Below are 19,223 nucleotides of genomic sequence, written 5' to 3'. Positions count from 1 at the left end.
TCACATCACACCCACTCAGCTGAAAGGCACCTGCTGAGGTCAGAGGAAGGTCGAGCTGGCTCCTACCTGGCAGCAAAGAGCCTCTCGATGGATTTTTGGGCTTGTGCAGAGGAAGCAGACAGGCTGTGGAGCGGCCCTGGGAAGAAACAGAGCGCTGGGGTCACAAGATGCTACTGGGGAGCAAAAGGGAGCAGAGTCAAGGTGTGGAAACATGGGCTTGTTTGGCTGCTGAATCTTTGGCACAACCCTTCCTCTTCCCTTGCCTCATTATTTTTCCTACATGGATAATAAAATTCCCACAGCTCTTAAAAATGAACCTGGGGGAGATTTATACCAAAAGCCACATCAGGTTCCATCCTTTGCACCTCAGAATGAGTCAGGCCCTGTGCTCACAAGCCTAGTTTTAGGTCATGAATTTTAAAAAAATTCCCCAAAACTCAGCAGAAGCCCAAATCACTCAATGAACGGAGCGGCACCAAGTGCCAGCAGCTCTTTCCATACCTTCAGGGCCACGGCAGCGCTCCCAGGCAGATGAGGAGGGGGTGCTGGAGGGTGAGGGGCTTCTCTCCTCAGCATCTGCAACCGAGGAACCACATCAGCATCAGCAGCCAGCCAAAAGCAGCACCCTCCTCCCACGGCACCACGGGGTTAATGAGCCTCTCTGTTAACTCAGCTCCGGCTCTGACGGTGCCAGACAAGGTCCGATCCAACTCGTCTTCATTAGTGGAGGATTTGGTGACAAGAGAGTGTCTCACATCCCCCCTGCCTCTAATTACAGCCGTTTCATCCCTCGTGTTATCCGCGGCACGGCTGCCAATTAACTCCCAGGCATTGTCAGCAGCACCACCTGCCATTCCAGGCTTTGGGGGGAAATTGAAGCTTCCTCACCATTTAAGGAGATGAGCCCCAGCCTGACACGTGTCTGGTGAGCACCTTATGCAGAATTTAAAAAGATCAGAGAAGTTGTCCCAAAGCACTGAGCTCTCTAACACCAGGGAGGAGATAAATCTTACTCATGCTGTAAAATCTGTAGTCTCCGTTGTGGCCACAGGCTGACTGAGGACGTCCAGGGGAACAGCCACGATGCCTCCTGTTCCCTGAACTCTTCTGTTTCCTCTGGTTGCCCTGCTTGGATGTTGCCCCTTGGCATGAGAGAAGAGAATGGCCAGTGTTAGAGAGGGATTGGCACATGCATGATGATAATGAAACCACAAATGAGCTGGGTGAGGAACTGGAGAGACAGGACAAGGAGGAATGGCTTCAAACTGCAAGAGAATAGGTTCAGATGGGCTACAGCAAAGAAATTCTTTGATATGAGGGTGGTGAGGCCCTGGCACAAGCTGCCCAGAGAAGCTGTGGCTGATTTCTCCCTGGAAGTGTCCAAAGCCAGGTTGGAGCAGCCTGGGATAGTGGAGGTGCTGGCAGGGGGTGGAATGGGATGAGCTTTAAGGTCTTTTCCAACCCAAAACATGCTGTGATTCTGTGATCACCTCTGGGCATCCAGACTTCAGAGGAGACCTTTTCCCTGGCCGTGGGAAGAGATTCTTGCCACCAAGAGCTTGGCTGTGAGTATGGATCTGGTGCCAAATTGTGCTGTGGCTTCGTAGGGTTTGCCCTGAGAGAAGTTTCCCAGTGACACCTTCCCTGCCAGGACAAGGAACTGTTACCTGTGTGTGTGTACTGGAGCAGGGTGGGCAGGTAGGAGCTGGTGCTCAGGTCCACAGGCACGAAGGCTGTGTACTTGCTGATGACATTACAGGCCTTGCTGGTGTGGACAGCGTTGAGCTGGAACCGGCGCCCAGACCCTGCCACGGGAGGGACAGCGGGGTCAGGGTCTGTGGGATCCCTCACACCCAGCTCCCAAACCCCCTCCATGCTTGGGGATCCATGGCCAGCAGGGGCTGTATCCCTCTAAACTCTTATTTCACATGTGACAGGGGTGGCACGGCCCAGGGACACGTGTGGCTGCTGCTGGAGCTGGGTGTCACTTCCCAGCTCCAAGTGACCAGCTCCTTAAAAATAACTGTGTTAGGGCATGCAGGAAGCAGGGGAATCACAGAATCGTGGAGGATACGGAGTCAGAAGGGACTCTCAAGGATCATCAAGTGCAAGCCCCGCTCCTGAGGAGTGGGAAGGAACAGGAACTCGGGAATAACCATGTGCAGCAAGGCTGCAGAAGCAGGAGAGCACAAGGCAGCTGAAGGGGGCTGTTATCTGGGAGCTGTGTGAGACATTCCCTAATATTTCACCACCAGCAGCTTTTGCTTTCACTCCAGAGGCTGCTGAGCCTGCTGGAAAGCCTTGCTGAGGCCAGGCAGGGTCTGCCTGAAGCCAGCTGTGCATTACCATGCTCGATTTCACACTCCCTCTCGGCGAGCTGCTCGAAATCCTGGATGAGTGACTTGGCTGCCAGGTGGTGGAAGGTCTCACTCCACAGGTCTGTGTCACCCTCCTCCCGGCTCTCCCGCTCCTGGAACAGAGCCTGGATATCAAACGTGACCTCCCACTGCACGGGCTCGTTGTTCCTCAGCCCCTTCACCACTGCCTTGCAGAGGGTCCTGGGGGAGCTCGGGGAGCTGCAGGCAGCGCCGATATCCAGCTCCTGGGGCTCCCAGTCGGAGGAGGTCTCTGTCTCAAAGGTGAGGGATGGATGCTGGGCAGACTCTGCAGAGAGGGGACAGATCATTAATCACCTCCCTGGGAGCTGAATTCCCCACTGGCACCACAAAACAGTAATTAATCCTTCCCAATTTTCACAAGCTGGCACGGGGCACCACCAAACCCCGGCACGGACAGGCGAGGCTGGCCGTGCCTCCCCCTCTCCAGTTACCCAAATCCCCGGGGCTCCGGCTGTCCGACGAGGAGCGCAGGCTGGAGATGGCATCCAGGGCTTCCAATCCCCTTGCTGGGGTTTCCTGCAGCCCTTCTGGCAGTGCTGGGGAGCTGGGGTCGTGGCAGAAGGACACACAGCCGTGCTGGAGCAGGGCCGGGCGCCGGGCGCCTGCACCACGGATCCTGGTGGCAGAACCATGAGGGATGGCCGGGAGGGGCTGTGAGCAGAGCAGATGTTAGGGCTGGATCCAGCTGCAGTCAATGGCACAGAGCTGCTCTGTGCCCTCTGATCCTGTTTGTTCCATGCATGGACCTGCTCTGTGCCCTCTGATCCATGCATGGACCTGCTCTGTGCCCTCTGATCCATGCATGGACCTGTTCTGTGCCCTCTGATCCCATCTGATCCATGCATGGACCTGCTCTGTGCCATCTTTCCCATGCAATGGACCTGCTCTGTGCCCTCTGATCCTGTTTGTTCCATGCATGGACCTGCTCTGTCCCATCTTTTCCATGCATGGACCTGCTCTGTGCACTCTGATCCATGCATAGACCTGCTCTGTGCCCTCTGATCCCATCTGATCCATGCATGGACCTGCTCTGTGCCCTCTGATCCATGAATGGACCTGCTGTGTGCACTCTGATCCATGCATGGACCTGTTCTGTGCACTCTGATCCATGCATGGACCTGTTCTGTGCACTCTGATCCATGCATGGACCTGTTCTGTGCACTCTGATCCCATCTGATCCATGCATGGACCTGTTCTGTGCCCTCTGATCCATGCATGGACCTGCTCTGTGCACTCTGATCCATGCATGGACCTGCTCTGTGCACTCTGATCCATGCATGGACCTGCTCTGTGCACTCTGATCCATGCATGGACCTGCTCTGTGCACTCTGATCCATGCATGGACCTGCTCTGTGCACTCTGATCCATGCATGGACCTGCTCTGTCCCATCTTTTCCATGCATGGACCTGTTCTGTGCACTCTGATCCCATCTTTTCCATGCATGGACCTGCTCTGTGCACTCTGATCCTGCCTGCTCCCTTCTCAGACCTGCTCTGTGCCCTCTGATCCTGTTTATTCCATGCATGAACCTACTTTGTCCCCTCTGACCCCATCTGCTCCCTGCCCCACCCCAGTGAGGGATGCAATCACACAGGTCCTTCCCTCTGCCCATTCCTGGCTGGGATCCGTGCCCAAAGCCCTCCAGCAGACCTTGGGGTGTCCCCAAGCGACCCTGGCCCCAGAGGCTCCTTCCCCAGACGTACAGAAGGTGAAATATGAGTTTCATCCCTCCAGATATTTTAATGACTTCACTTGGGAACCAAAGAAAAGAAGAGAGACAGAAAGATCAAGGACCAGTTGCTTAGTAACGAAAGGAGAGAGGCGCAGGGGATGGGAGAAAGGAATTTTTATCTTTTTATCTTTTTTTTTTTTTTTTTTTTTTATGAGACTGTTTCACCACTTTCAGGAGACACGAATCCCCCACCTCTGGTGCCACATCCCACACAGATGCTCCCCTCTGCAAGGTCTGGGTTTCATCCCTGTCCCCAGGGCTATGGGAAGATCCATGTAAAACAAACTCTGAATTCCTAGGACATCACCAGCAAAGAACAAAGTGGTGCATAGAAGGATACTTTCTCAGAGTGACAGACAAGAATACAACCACCACCACCACCACCACCTGAATTTTGTTGTTCTATAACAAAATAACCAGCAAAACTGGGAGCCAGGCAGCTCCAGGCACGATTTACCGAGCTAATATTGACACATCCTGCCAGACCCTTCCCGTTCCAAACCTGCTCCTTCTCCTGCCCAAGCTCTCCTCCCAGCCAGAGGAAGCCAGCTGGGAATGGAGCTGGGGGTTTAAGCTGCCTGTGGCTGGCACTGACCTTTCCCTCCCAGCATGGCAAGCTGGAGATGAGCTGAGGGCTCGGCTTCACACCCCTGAAAATGTCAAGCCCTGGCAGCAGGACTGGGAGAGCTGCTGGGAGCCCTGGCAGCAGGAGGGATAGCAAAAGCAGGCTGCATTTAATTAAGAGCAGGCTGCATGCTGTTAACCATTTAGTGCCCTCCAGAAGGGAGCCAGTTCTGCCCCTGCCCACATGCTGAGGATGCTCTGGGGACCTTCCCAATGCAGGAAATGTTGCCAGTACCCCTAAAACCTGCTTGTTCTTGGTCACTCATGCTGTTCACCACCCTCACTGCTGTAGCCTGAGAGCAGAGGTCTCATCCCTCCCTCCCTGTGGAGCCCTTTGCCCCCTCACCTTCCCTCCCACCCCTCACCCAGTGATCTCTAACCCACAGCAGAGGGGAAATGAAAGTCCCTGGCATCCCTGCTCCGAGTTTCCATGGGAACACAAGTGCTGCTGGTCCTCCCAGCCCTGCAGATGCTGACTGCAGAGCAGAGCATCCCAGCAATGCCAAGGATGAGAGAGAAAACTACCCCTATCCTTCCCACAGATCACTTGAAAACCCTGCCCAAAATTCCACCTGCTGCAGACAGGGGACAAAACCCTGTTCAGCAGCTGTATCATCACACAGGTTCACATCTCATCCCAGTGCTGAGTAAGGCTGCAGATCCAGCTGGGACTCTGCTTTGGCACCAAATTCCTTTTCCCTGCCAGGCACAGAAGTACCACAGCCATGAGAAGAGTTTGAATGCTAAATTGTAGGGGGATAGGAAGGACCAGAGGAGCAGGGAGGTGAAGCACAGGCCACTAAGGGGAAGGGGAAGAAGGAAAAAGCAGGCTCCCATGAGGAGGAACTGCTATGGGATATCAGGATGGCACTCTGCTCCCTGCTTGGCTCGTTTCCCCAGCGTTTGTGATGTGCTGCAGAGCTCTATTATCTCAATTATCTATATCTATTATCTGTATCTCTATTATCTATATCTGTTATCAATATCTATTATCTGTATCTCTATTATCTATATCTATTATCAATATCTATTATCTGTATCTCTATTATCTATATCTATTATCTGTATCTATTGTATATATCCATTATCTGTATCTCTATTATCTATTCCTATTATTTATATATATTGTAATATCTCTATTATCTATATATCTATTATATATCTCTATTACCTATAGCTATTATTTATATATATTGTATATATCTCTATTTTGTATTATCTATATCTATTATCTATTATCTATATCTATGGTATATATCTCTATTATCAATTGTCTATATCTCTATTATATATCTCTCTTATTTATATCTCTATTATATATTATCTATATCTATTATCTGTATCTATGGTATATATCTCTATTATCTATATCTCTATTATATATCTATTCTCTATATCTCTATTATATATCTCTATTATCTATATCTATTATCTATATCTCTATTATCTATATCTCTATTATATATCTCTATTATCTATATCTCTTATATATCTCTATTCTCTTTATCTCTATTATCTATATCTATTATTTATATCTCTATTATCTATATCTTTATTATCTATATCTCTATTATATATCTCTATTCTCTATATCTCTATTCTCTATATTTCTATTATATAACACTATTCTCTATATCTCTATTATCTATATCTCTATTATATATCTCTATTCTCTATATCTCTATTATCTATATCTCTATTATATATCTCTATTATCTATATCTCTTATATATCTCTATTCTCTTTATCTCTATTATCTATATCTATTATCTATATCTCTATTATCTATATCTTTATTATCTATATCTCTATTATCTATATATCTATTATATATCTCTATTCTCTATATCTCTATTATATATCTCTATTATTTATATCTGTTATCTATATCTCTATTATCTATATCTCTATTATATATCTCTATTCTCTATATCTCTATTATATATCTCTATTCTCTATATCTCTATTATCTATATCTATTATCTATATCTCTATTATATATCTCTATTCTCTATATCTCTATTATATATCTCTATTATCTATATCTCTATTATCTATATTATCTATATTTATTATCTATACCAATATTTCAGGACTAGTGTGAGTCAGGCCCTTTCCCTCAGGCCCTTATCCACCTGATATTTTCCTGCTTCTCCTCTCTGGCAAAAGCCTCTGTGGGAAGGACCCTGGGAATTTCACCTACCTGGAAATGCAGCTGCCAGGGCTCGGGGCTGAGCTGCTGCAGGTCCTGCAGGTGGGTTTTTCGGAGGGGGTTTTTCACCAGGGCAGTGCCAGGGTCGCTGGCTGTGGGTGCCTTCCTGCGAGGCTCACGGTCAGAGATTTGGGTGGTGCTGTACGCCCGTCTCCTGGCCAGAGCCTTCACATCCCTTCCTGAACCGTGGGAGAGAGGATCAGCTCCGCTCCAGGGTGGGATCAGCCAGAAACACCCCCCTGGCTCAAGGTGGGACGCAGGGAACCCTCCCCAGGGTCCTGCCAAAGCTCAGGGGGGACACACTCAGCCCTGAAAAGTTTTAAACAAAGCAACGAAACCACAAAAGGAAACAAGAAACACTCCAGATTCCTGGGGATGTCAAGAGAGCAGGTTGGGAAGGTTTTGTCTGAGGAGTTTTCAGCCAAAAAAAGCCTGACTGCATTTCCCCAAACCTCCCTGGAGAAGACAAAGGGTTTGCTAATGAAATTTAATTAGTGCAGACACGCTCCTGTCAGAGCAAGACTAAAATTTGCCTTGGAAAGACACGATTTCTCATTGCTTTTGACAAGTTTGAGGGGATGCACAGAACAGCTCCTCTTGGAATAAAAGGGAAGAACATCCCATGAGTAACAGAGGTTTCCCCAGCTCCAGGGTGCAACCAGCTGCTTTATGCCAAATGCTGCTGACACAAACACCCAGCCAGGCCGTGCTGGGGAGGAGTGACACCCTGGGGAGAGGGATTTGGATCCATTCCCCCCCTCTCCTGACTTCCCAGGAGAAGTCAGGAGAGCTGACTTCTGTTTTGCAGGTACAGGGATGGTCTAGCAGAGCTAGACTCACTCCTCTCCTCCTCACACCGCTTGGGAAGCTTGTAAATAATTATGTGGTCAAAGCTAAAGCTGCTTTGAAAATCTCCAGGGAACCCAGCTCACCAGGGCTTCCCTTGATTTCCTGACAGGTTTGGATAAAACATCCAAACCAAACAGACTTGCTCAAGCCTCAGGAGATCTGTCATCTATCCTGCAAACTCCTCCAGCTCTTTGCAGTATAAATCAGGCAAAAAAAAAAAAATTGGGGGAGCAGTGACAGGAGCTTGATTAGAGAGAAAGAGAGGGGCATCACCCCCCAGCATGTACAGAGGAAAAGCTGACCCGTGTCCGTGTCCGACTCTCCCCCAGGATCTCTGCCCATGCCCAGGTGGTCAGGGGAGTGCTCAGCAGGGCAGGAGCCCTCCGAGTCTCTGGAGTGATTCCAGCTCTCCAAGCCTGCTCCCTCCTCCTGGGAGTGAAAGAAAACAGAGCTGCCCGACTCCTGGGAATGCATCATGCTGTACCGCCGCCTCTTGTCCTGGGGGGAAGCACAGAGAGGGAACAGGTCCCAGCACCGTGTCTGTCCAGCGGCTCCCAGCTCAGACAGGCTGCACCAGCATCCTAAGCCACTGCTGCCCCACAAACTCCCACCCATCACCTCCCTTAAGGACACAGTGGGGAGCAGGAGCCACCCCCTGACTGTGCACAGAGCCAAGACTCTCGTGTACACCCCCAATCCTGGGGCAGCCCCAGGGACTCACAGATCTGGGGTTGGAGATGTACGGGGAGGTGTCGCAGATGACCCCGTAGCTGAGCAGGCGGTCACCAGGGAACAGGCAGCTGCTGCTGACAGGGGACACCAAGGCCTCGGTGCTCTCAGGAAAGACCCACTCCACGGACACATCGCTCAGGACCGGGGCCATGGCCTTCTTCAGCGAGCTGATCATCTGCAGAGAGCAGGGGGAGAGCTTCAACACCAGCTGGACACGGTGTGAGCCGTGGTTCCCTTGGCAGGGAAGGGAAATGTTCCCTCAAACAAACCCACCAGCTGATTCCTACCCTCTCCTGACAGCCTGCTTCCTCTTAGCCCACTCTGACACCCATCCCAGCACCCTCTTTGGCACAGCTGTACCTGACAGAGCTGGGTTAGTGGTTGGTCTTTTCCATCCTAAATGAGTCCATGATATTTTACCATGAGCTCCAGTGATGGAGCACGGGGCTGATCTCACACACCCTGCCAGCAAGGTGGGAGCTCATGGCCTGAGGGATCTTCCTCTGATGTCAGGCAGCATCTCTTGCTCCCCAGCAGCACCCAGGAAATGCTGTCAGCCTCCACTGGCCTGAGCCCCAGCCCCTGTCCCAAGCCTGGCACTCACACACTGATATTTTTGGAACAGCTCGTTGCTGGCACAAGCCACTGCCAGAGATCAGCAATGCTCTGCCAGTCACACATGTGGAGAAGACCAATATCTGTGAATACCTCATGGACAAACCTGCCAGGGAGCCATCTACACAAGCTTCCCTGCATGCCAAGGGAACTGAACACCAGATTTAGAGATAGAACAGCTCAAATATTCCCTATTGTTCCCTGCTTTTTCACAGGCTCAGGGAGACACACCAGGCTGTGTTTTGTAAGGCCATTAATTGACGCCTGAGACTGCTGAAGGCACCGAGCTGCACAGCCTGCAAAGCTCTTATTAATAGCTCTTATTAAACACCTCTCTGCTCACTGTCTTTGCTTTTAATTTACATCAGAAATGTTGATGCCATTCTGTCTTAGAGAGGTTTTTGTGTGCTCCTGGCTCCTGCAGAGGGTGGAGTTGCTGAACTCCTTGAGAGATCAAGAAGGTAGGAGCCGGGTTTTTTGGAGATATTTAGGAACTAAAGACCCAATTCTCTCTGGGTTTAGTCAAGCAGCAGGTGACAGGCTGGGCTCTGTGCATTCACCAGGGGACAGAGCCATCCCTACGCCGGATTTGAAGCGCAGGGTTTTGCTCCTCACGGGGAGAGAGGGAACGGAGAGGCTTTAAAGTCAGCTTAATAAGCAAAAGCCATCACAGCACATTCCCCTCGCTCCAACCCCGAGCCCTTCTCGCCTGAGCAATGCCAGGGCTGAGCCCGACTTCAAAACTAATTGGCTGCTTTGATGGCGGTGCCTCTGCCCTCGCCCCATCTGGGGCAGAGCTGCCTTTGGAGGCAGAGCTGCTGCACGGGGCTCAAACACACAAACCCCGAGGTGCTCCTTCATCCCCTCGCTCCCCACCTGCCAGCAGGGCTGGGGAGGCAGGGCCAGGGTGGGGAATGAACCTGCTGGGAGCTGTGGCCTCCAGGACCAGGGCATGGTTACAGCCCCATCCCCGGGGAGTGGGGCTGTACCTTGGGCTGCAGCCTCTCTCCCTCCGCCAGGAACTCGGAGACGCCCCTGGACACGGCAGCCAGGCCCTGCACCAGCCTCCTGCAGGCCTTTGGCCCAACACCGAAGCTGTAGCACCTGCAAAGGGACAGGGAGAATCAGGATCCAAAGGAAAAGCTTCCCCTCCCCAGCCTCGTGTAGCTCACACACTCCCACAGGCAGAAACTCCCTCTGGCTTTATCCCACTGCTGTGTCCAGTGGAATAAACCAGCCCTGCTTTTAGGTGGGTTGGGAACCTCCCAGTGCCTAAAGGGGCTCCAAGAGAGCTGGAGAAGGACTTTGGACAAGGGCATGGAGTGATGTGGGGAATGGCTTCCCACTGCCAGAGGGCTAGACTGGATATTGGGAAGGAATCCTTCCCTGTGAGGATGGCCCTGGCACAGGGTGCCCAGAGAAGCTGTGGCTGCCCCTGAATCCCTGGAAGTGTCCAAGGCCAGGCTGGAAGGGGTTTGGAGCAGCCTGGGCTATGGAAGGAGGGTGGAAGGAGATGGGCTTTGGGGTCCCTTCCAGTCCAAACCATTCTGGGGTTCTGTGAACTGCCAGCCCCCTCCTCTCAGCAGACCCCAAACCCCCTCCCCAAAGGCCAGCCTTCAGCAGTGACACACAGGGGTTCCCAGCAGCCTTCCCCTCCTCTGCAAAAACAAACAAGCTGCTTTGCTCTCAGTTCCACTCTTCTCCCTGCTGCCTGTGGTCAATAACAGTGAATATCCAGTAATTATCTCTGCTTGCAATGAAAACAAACGTTTTCTCAAGGAAGGAGGATCAAGCCAGGTTAGGCTGCTCCCCCAGGTCTGTGAATCAAGATTTGGTTTGGGCTGGAGGCTGGAAGTGGAGCCCAGTGGGGGATGGATGTGCCAGGAAGCCAGGAGGATGGGGATGGGTGGGATATGGCATTTGGGCAGGGCAGTGGATTGCTGAGAAAGAAAGCACCTTCAGCAGCAAACTGCATCTGCACAAGGAGCTTTTCTCTTGCAGGGTTTTAATCCTCAGCTGGCTGCAAATCCTAGCCCAGTCTCACACCCCTCCTAAATAAGGCTCTGATCTTCTTTTAAGATGGGCCATGCCCAGGACTCTCCCTTCCAGGGTCACCCCAGACCACGCTCCAGCTCTGACTGCATTTAACCCTCCCCTCCAGCTCTGCAAGGGCCAGGGCTGGCATGGTGGGATGCTCTCTACACTGGGAAACAACCAGACCTCTGTGCACTTACAAACCCACAGAGCAGCTTCCCTGATAACCCCAAAGTCTGAGAGATGGAAGAGGAATCAGGATTTCTTACATTTTTCTCATGTTTTGTGCCCCTTAAAGAGGCAGAGGAGAAAGCAGAACAGCCTGTGATCAGGGCTGGGGAGCCAGGCTGGGAGCTCATGCACAAATTAGCTGCTTTTTACATTGCTCCCTTTCAGCATATTCAATTCTGCACAGCCCCATCCTGGAAGCAGCTGGGGCCAGTCCCAGATGTGCTTTAAAAAAAAAAAAAAAGAAAAAATTTGAAAAAAAAAAGCAAGGAAGATTGTTGGCGTGTCAATCTCTCCTAGCAGGAAGCATCAGCCGAGAGCTGTGAAGTTGTCAGCTCAATTATCCTGCTTTTGATTGTTTAAAAAGCATCTGAACTTCTGGGATCCGTTCCAAACCCTTTGAGGTTCGCCCGTGGCTCATAGCAGCAATCTCTCCTGCCTCTGTCTCTGAAGTGGGGATGTCTGTGAGATGGAGCTGTGCTCAAGGGGAGCCACATCCCAGGCTGTGCCAGGATTCTGGCCCCGCAGGGCTGAGCGGTACCTGGTGGAGCAGGAGTGGTCCCGCAGCAGCTCCAGAACCTTCCCCGTGTTGCTGATGGCCCCGCCCGTCAGCAGGAAGAGCAGCCGGGGGTGGCCCCTGTGGATGGGCTGGCGGGTGAGCCACTTCAGTGGGGAGAAGAGGTTGGTGCTGCCCATATCAGCCTGGATCCTCCTGATGCTCTGGCAGGCCACGGCCAGGCTCTCCTGCCCAAAGGAACGGTGGAAACGTCAGCACCAGAACCCTCCGAGCACCAAGGAGAACCTTAGGAGAGGCTGAGGGAGTTGAGGCTGTTCATCCTGGTGAAGGGAAGGCTCTGAGGAGATCTTAAAGCCCCTTCCAGTGCCTACAGGGGCTCCAAGAGAGCTGGAGAAGGACTTTGGACAAGGGCATGGAGTGACAGGACAAGGCAGAATAGCTTCAAGCTGGAAAAGGCCAGGGTTAGATTTGGTTTTATAAGGAAATTGTTCCCTGTGAGGGTGGGCAGGCTCTGGCACAGGGTGCCCAGAGCAGCTGTGGCTGCCCCTGGATCCCTGGCAGTGCCCAAGGCCAGGCTGGACGGGTTTGGAGCAGCCTGGGACAGTGGAAGGTGTCCCTGGCCATGGCACATCCCTCCCCACACAAACCAGTCCGTGATTCTGTGCCCTGTGGGCTCACCCACCTCACAGTAGGCCTGGCTGACAGGAAAAAGGGTCTTGAAGGTGGATCCAAACCCAATGATGTTGAAGAGGCACGCTGGCATCAGGCTCTTGAGAATGACCAACAGGGCATCCTGAAAGCAAAAAAGCATCAGAACACTTGGACTCTGCCTGGCTGCCCCAACTTCACCAGTAAAAGCTCTGCCCAGAGCCATCCCATCTTATTCCCACCTTCATCTGACAACAAACCAACTGCTTCTTTCCCCTGCCTCCTTTTCAAAGTCCCTTGATGATATTTGGGACCCGAAGCAGTGAGGAAAATGGGGAGCCTTTGGGAAAAATAATAATAATAATAAAAAAAAAGACAACAAAGAACTGAACAATTTTTTTTTTCTGTTTGTTTTTAAGGGATTCAATTTGTGCTGGCAACTCAGTGCTGCAGCACAGAGCTGGTGGGTGAGAAGCAGAGTGTGAAATTGAGAAGTGCGACACGCAATGCATCTCAATGCCTAAACTTGCAGAAAATAAACAAACAGCTTAAAGTTACACAAAAGGAAAAGCCTCCCCCATCCCCAATTCTCTTGTATTCATAACTGGCTTCAATTAAAATAACTGGGAGACGACAGTTTTAAGCTATTTTCTTTACCAGAGGTGGTTATCTAATGTGCCTATTCCTGGGTTTTACATAAGGCAGAGCAACTTGAATTGTCACAGTGATATTGTGGACAAGTCCAGGGCAGAGCTTGTGATCACAGCAACGGGGCAAGAGCTGCCTAAGGAGCTCTTGAGCTTGTAGCAGCAATTATGTGGCAGGAGAGGAGGCCCATTTAAAGCAAAGTGTTTATTTAAAGCAAAATGTAAAGCAAAGTGTTCAGGAGCAGCTCAGTTCTATTTAAATGCTGATCAAGGCAGACTCCTGCCAGTCTGCCGAGGGCAGCAGAAACCCTCCAGCCAGCCCCTGGAGGAGCTGCCAAGGTCAAACAAGCAAGAACATCCTCCTTGAGTTGTCCTACCAGTGGCAAAGACACAGCAAAGCCCCTGCCTGGGTCCAGCAGGGACGTGGTGCCAGATCAGCCCAGCTCCCAAAGCCTGTAACACTCAGCAACAAAGCAGAGCTGGAGCACTAAAAATCAGTGGAATGATGTACGAGAACAGGGCTGCCCTTTAACAGGCTCTGGAGTACTTGAATCCAAGCTGTTATCTCAAACCTACGAGGATATATTTATACCACTGCTCCCAGATGGCTCCTGGGATGCTGGCTCTTCCAGATCTCAGTGCTGACATCCCATCTTGGAACTCATTACAAGGGAAAAAATACAAATTTCCAAATATTTCTCTTAAAGCACTTCCCAAAATGGGCAACTGATGCCTGCTTGCTATTTCAGCAAGCAGAAAGATTTATTGCTTCTTATGGTAAATATTGATCTTGATCCTGTTGCACTCCATAGCTATATGGCAACTCAATAAGGAGGGATGTTTGCTTCTAGAAAAGTCAATTTCCAGTTATTAGTGCAGTTTTGCCAGCGAGCACCATCACAGCCTGGCTTTCCTCCCTGGCTGCATCGGGGTGGGAAAGGAACTGGCTGCAGGAAATTTAAATTCCTGAATTTTCCACTCCAGCTGCTTTGGACGGGTGCCCTCCTGCTCCACACAGGCTCTTCCAAGCCATCCCTGAGTTCATCCTGAGGCTGCACAGCTCCAAGACCCGTCATGCCATGTATCCAGGCAGCTGAGGATGATGCAGAAGGTTCCACCAAGCAAAACCCACCCAAACCCTCTCAGAACAGCCCCTGCTATGAGGTCCCTGGTGTCTGTGAGTGACAAACAAGGACAGGATACTCAAAAGAGGGACAGTGGGTTTCTCCCTTGAGGTATCTCCTCCAAAATCTCCCTCAAAATATTTTTTTCCTGAAGGGGGACAGCTTTTTTCCTGTTTTTCCTGTGATGGGGTTTCCATTCCAGGAGCTCTCAGAGAAGGGCTCTGATCCTGCAGGTCCCCATCCTTGGGGGACAATCCTGCCTCCACAGAGTCTGCAGAGACTGTGCTGCCCAAAGCCAGCCATGCCAGGAGTTGGAAAGCAAAACTCCACCCTGGGACAAGATTCCCAGACTCCTAAAGATGCTGGGGGAAGGGGACACAACCCCAGAGATATCCTGTCCCCCTTGGGAACAGCCTCCTTATCCCAGGGGATGTGCAGCAGCCATCTGCAGGCTCCCCAGCATCCCAATCCTTGCTGCTGAAGGTGTCTGTCCTTCTTTGGCAGTTCCCATGGAAACTGGAGACAGATGGAAAAGAGATGTGTTAGGAGATGGACAAGCTCAGGAGTGGGTCTGTGGGAACCTCATGAGGTTCAACAGAACAAGTGTAGGGTCCTGCACCAGGGCTGGCTCTGAGTAAGAGCCACATCTGAGAGAGGAACCTCAGACCCACAAAATATCCTGACAATGCTATATTTTATTCAGAGGACTCTGAATAACTCCCATAACCATCCACCAGGCTGCTGGTGTTCATTTGTGTTTGGAAAAGGGATGTCTCGTGTTTCAATCATTTCTGTGGGTTCACAGAGGTGCCCATCAGCAAAAACCTCTCCGAATTCATGGTCAGCACCTCACTCCCTGTGGAGCTGTCTGGAGGTTTCCTCCTAGGCAGCCATCACCCAAAGCCCTCCTGGAGACAGGGAGAACTGGAAAAGGGATGCACAAAACATGCCAGCAAGAGAGGGAAAGAAAACAATTTTGCATTTTATGTGCTGATAGCAAGAAGGGGAAGAGAACGAGGGAGAGTCACCTTTGTTGCAGGTACCAAAGAAGCACCACGGTAGAGATGACTAAAATACAGCCCATAATTAACCCCCCATCCCCTGATAATGAACTCTTATGCTCTCAGCACCCCCCTGCTCTCTCTCATTCATCCCTGTCGACAGGCAGGTACCTTGGCACGGCTGATGCTCACACCACTCATGCTGCTGCTGCGGTCTACCAGGAAGATAAACTCTCCCTGGCCTTTCCGGAGGCCTGGCTGCACAGCCCTCAAGTCAGGGCAGAAGTTGAGCATGATGACAGGGTGGTGTGGGATGTCCTTGTTCAGCCTCTTCCTGATGATTTCCGTCTGAAAGAAAGCAGGAGAGAGCTCGAGATGTTGATTTTTCCCAACGCGTTTCGATTCGAGTGGAATCGGAGCAGGGCTAAAAATGTGAGTGAGTGGCATTCTGTGGGCCAGAATCTGCTTCTTCTGGCCCCAAAGGTGACAACACCAGGGTGGGGCAATGTCCAGGTGTCCTGTTCTGTCCATACCCATGGTATTCACCACCCCTGCAGGTGTCCAAGGCCAGGCTGGATGGGGCTTGGAGCAAGCTGGGATAATGAAAGGTGTCCATGCCCAGGGGAGGAATGGGACAAGATAAGCTTTAAGGTCCTTTCCACCAAACTATTCTGGGATTATATGGAGCAACTGCACACTCAGATAAAAGCCTGGGGAAGAAATCAAAAGACCTGGCCCTACTCAGCACCTTGCAAAACTGATTCTCCAAACATTTCATCAGATCCTTCCAGAAAACCTGGTTCATTAGCACAGCTCAGCATCCCACCGAGGCACAGCAGAGGTTTTCTCCGTGGTCACTCACTAATGAAGTGTGAGATGCAGCCCTTGATCTGCTGCATTCAACACTCCAATTCATTCCTGCCACCTCGGGTTTGCTGCTTTTTCTGCCCATTTCTTTTATCACTTTTCTTTGTAGGGATTGAAAGGCTTTGGAAAGCTGAAGCGTCTGCTCCGGCCACGGTTCGATAGGAACCTGCATGATCTGTGCACTGCACACAGCTCCAAGGACTCTGTGCATTTTCCCTTCTTCTATTTCAAGTATTCATTACAAATGGGATAAAATTAAACTGATAAAAACCTCTTGTGATGGGTTTCTGACGTGTGTATCAAGCAGGAATGGATTCACGGCCTCAGCTGCTTTGGAGGGAGCTCCAGAACCCCACATCAGCCCAGCCATGGCCTTTCACCCCTGGGTCTGAGTGTGGAAACTCCATCCTCAGGGGCTTTGCTTGCCTCTTTTCTCCTCTTTCTGACTTCTTTGCTTGTTGGTTTCAGAGGGAGTAAAGCAGACCCCAGATAACTCTGTCTGTTCTCTCCACCTATGAGTCACATTCCTGTGAGCTGATGACCAACCTTGGTTTTCTAAAACTCACTAATTCCCTGTGGCTCAACACACACACACACACACATGAGCTCTGCTTTCAGCTCTGCCTGAGTGCTGCTTCTCTGACCCAGTGAAAAGACAGGTCCCACTCACAGGAATGAGCCAAGCTCCCACTCATCCTCCTCCCTTTCTATGTTATGGGGTATAAATTAATCAGCTGCTGAGAAATCAAAGGGCTTCTCCCATTTACATTTCCCTCCAGCCATATGACATTATTTTCTTTAACAACTTTTCCAGTTTATCACACTCCAGACTAGAGTGTTCCTTGCTGCCTCTGTCCAAATACTGAATCATGGCCCTGGACTTATCCACGGAACCCTCTGGAATGCTCTTGGGTGTCCATGACATAAATCTCCTGTGTAATCAGGATGAGCCCATATTTTGGGATTTTTCACTGACTGGAGGGAATTTTACAGGCAAATCTTCAGTAAACAGCTTCAGAGGGGCTGCTACAGGTCAGCCAGAAAAGAAAACATCTCCTCACCTCCCTTCCGTTCCCCTTCACCCATTATCCAATTACAGGAAACTAATCAGATTTTGTTGAGGAAAGTTGATTCCAGTGTGCATCCATCCCCACCAACCTGCAGCTGACAGCATCTGAGCCTTTTGCATAACAGACTGAGGGAGGAGAATTAATTATCATTTACTGCTGAAATTTCTGGGCTAATTTAATTTAGGCCAAGAAGTGCCCAGTGTCCTGCTCTGAGCAGCACCAATTCCATCCCATCATCTACCCCAGGTATTCCAGGCATTTTCCCTGCTCCCTGCAGTTGTTTCCCATCCTCCTGGGGCACAGGTGGCTTTCCTGCAGGGAAATGTCTCCAGAATGATCCTCCCTTAGATAATTTGACATGCTAAAGGCGCAGGAATAATTAGGGAGCCATCCGAGGCGTAGCGTGGGTGTTTCATCTGGTTCCACCTGCCACACGTTGAACACAATTAGAGGAGACGCCTGCAGAGTCCCAGCCCTGCCAGAGAGAGCAGAGGGCAAAGGGAAGGGAGGAGAGGAAGGGTTGACAAGTCTCTGGTGAAAGGAGAAATCTTAACAGCACGGGGAGACACCCCTGCAGCAGGTCTGGGATGTCTGCCAAGAGGGACCCAGGATCAGAGACGTGGAGAAGGAGTTTAGGGGAAATGAGCACACAGGAGAGGCCTGGCTGTGTAAAACAGGAGCTGACATTGTCAGCCCCAGCTGTGGCCACACAAGTACAACCTGTCCCTTAGGGGAAGACGCCCACCCTGCAAATCCAGAGGGCTCTGAGCTGTCTGCTCCTCTCCACTGATCCCAGACATGCCAAAGTGCTGGGCTGTCACTCATTCCTTCAGAACTGCTGGAAGACGAGGCACAAATCCCAGCACAGATATTTTTCTCTTTGCTGCTCAGCAGAACAAAGAGAAGTCTCTCCTACCTTGTCTTCAGTTCAGCTCATTATTCCCAGGAAAATCACTTCTTTCTCTCTGACAGCTACCCAGAAACAGTAAACATTTACTAAGCAATTAAAAGAATATTTTATTCTATGTCATTGCAATAATTATAATACCCTTAATGCTATCACAATGCACCTCTCTAATTATGCTATGCTAGACTAGCACTAATTATACACACAATAACCATCTCAGATCTCCTTCCCCTCTCAGTTTATCAGCAGCACTGCTGAATTTTCCCCTCTTCTTCCACACAAGCCCCTCTCTGAGGGAGGATGCTGCAGGTCTCATTGGGACAGTGTAACATCTGATGCTGAAAACAAGGAATCATCTTCTAGCTCAGCTCCAGTCCATGGAAAGCCCCAGCTAACACCTGCAGCTTGTGTTTCTCACCTTTTTCTTGGCACTGGGGTCTTTCTTAGTGCCTTTAATGAAATCGTTCTTCCCCTTCAGGTGTCGCTCGTACTCTGCTGGGGTCATGTCACCCTCTTCCATTAAGATGTGGGGCATGTGGGGCTCTGGAAATGCAGAGAATTGTGTGAAGAACAGCTGTGGTTACACTTTGGGTCTGGCAGAAATGCAGGTACCCTTGGGTGGGAAAATCTGTGAGCTTGGGGAGCTCAGAAAACCCTGAGAGGGGCCAGGATTAGCTCCTGGGAAGTTTAACCTTGACAATATTTGCAAAACCAGCATTAATCCAGAGATGAGGATCCCAGGGAGGGGCAGGACCAGCAGAGGGGAAGCAGAGCCCACCTACCACTTGGATGGATCAGGATCTCCACGGGCCTGTCGAAGGTGTGTCTGTTGGCCAGCGTGATCACGATGCTCCTGGCAGAGCGAGCCGAGGGGTCGGCGTCAGCTCGGATCTCGTGTGTGGGGCTCTCAACTCCTGCCCAGGGAAACCAAGGAGGGGATTGAGGATGGGGGAGAGCAGGGAGAAGAGATGACAATGTGGCAGAGGACAGGAACCCACGTTAGCATCAACCCTGTA

At 50.7% G+C, this 19,223-nt stretch overlaps 1 protein-coding gene across 3 annotated transcripts in view; it reads right to left on the bottom strand.

Moving 5' to 3' along the window:
• VWA5B1 (von Willebrand factor A domain containing 5B1) overlaps positions 1 to 19,223 on the bottom strand; it is a 29,421-nt gene that overhangs the window by 3,090 nt on the left and 7,108 nt on the right. For all 3 annotated transcript variants that reach the window (XR_015278749.1, XM_086860670.1, XM_023940280.2), the window contains 15 exons: positions 18,990 to 19,121; positions 18,626 to 18,750; positions 15,535 to 15,711; positions 12,626 to 12,736; positions 11,968 to 12,170; positions 10,154 to 10,268; positions 8,539 to 8,724; positions 8,120 to 8,315; positions 6,960 to 7,147; positions 2,831 to 3,050; positions 2,347 to 2,664; positions 1,668 to 1,805; positions 1,014 to 1,142; positions 502 to 576; positions 67 to 136 (listed from right to left, as the gene is read on the bottom strand). Coding sequence is in view for 2 of the 3 variants with exons in the window: in XM_086860670.1 (XP_086716796.1) it covers positions 67 to 136; positions 502 to 576; positions 1,014 to 1,142; positions 1,668 to 1,805; positions 2,347 to 2,664; positions 2,831 to 3,050; positions 6,960 to 7,147; positions 8,120 to 8,315; positions 8,539 to 8,724; positions 10,154 to 10,268; positions 11,968 to 12,170; positions 12,626 to 12,736; positions 15,535 to 15,711; positions 18,626 to 18,750; positions 18,990 to 19,121 (2,383 nt within the window). In the remaining variant the exon portion in view is untranslated. The remainder of the gene's footprint in view (positions 1 to 66; positions 137 to 501; positions 577 to 1,013; positions 1,143 to 1,667; positions 1,806 to 2,346; positions 2,665 to 2,830; positions 3,051 to 6,959; positions 7,148 to 8,119; positions 8,316 to 8,538; positions 8,725 to 10,153; positions 10,269 to 11,967; positions 12,171 to 12,625; positions 12,737 to 15,534; positions 15,712 to 18,625; positions 18,751 to 18,989; positions 19,122 to 19,223) is intronic.

The sequence above is a fragment of the Cyanistes caeruleus genome, chromosome 22 (genome assembly GCF_971803275.1).
Source record: "Cyanistes caeruleus chromosome 22, bCyaCae1.hap1.1, whole genome shotgun sequence".
Lineage (NCBI taxonomy): Eukaryota > Metazoa > Chordata > Aves > Passeriformes > Paridae > Cyanistes > Cyanistes caeruleus.
This window is presented reverse-complemented; position numbering and strand designations above follow the sequence as displayed.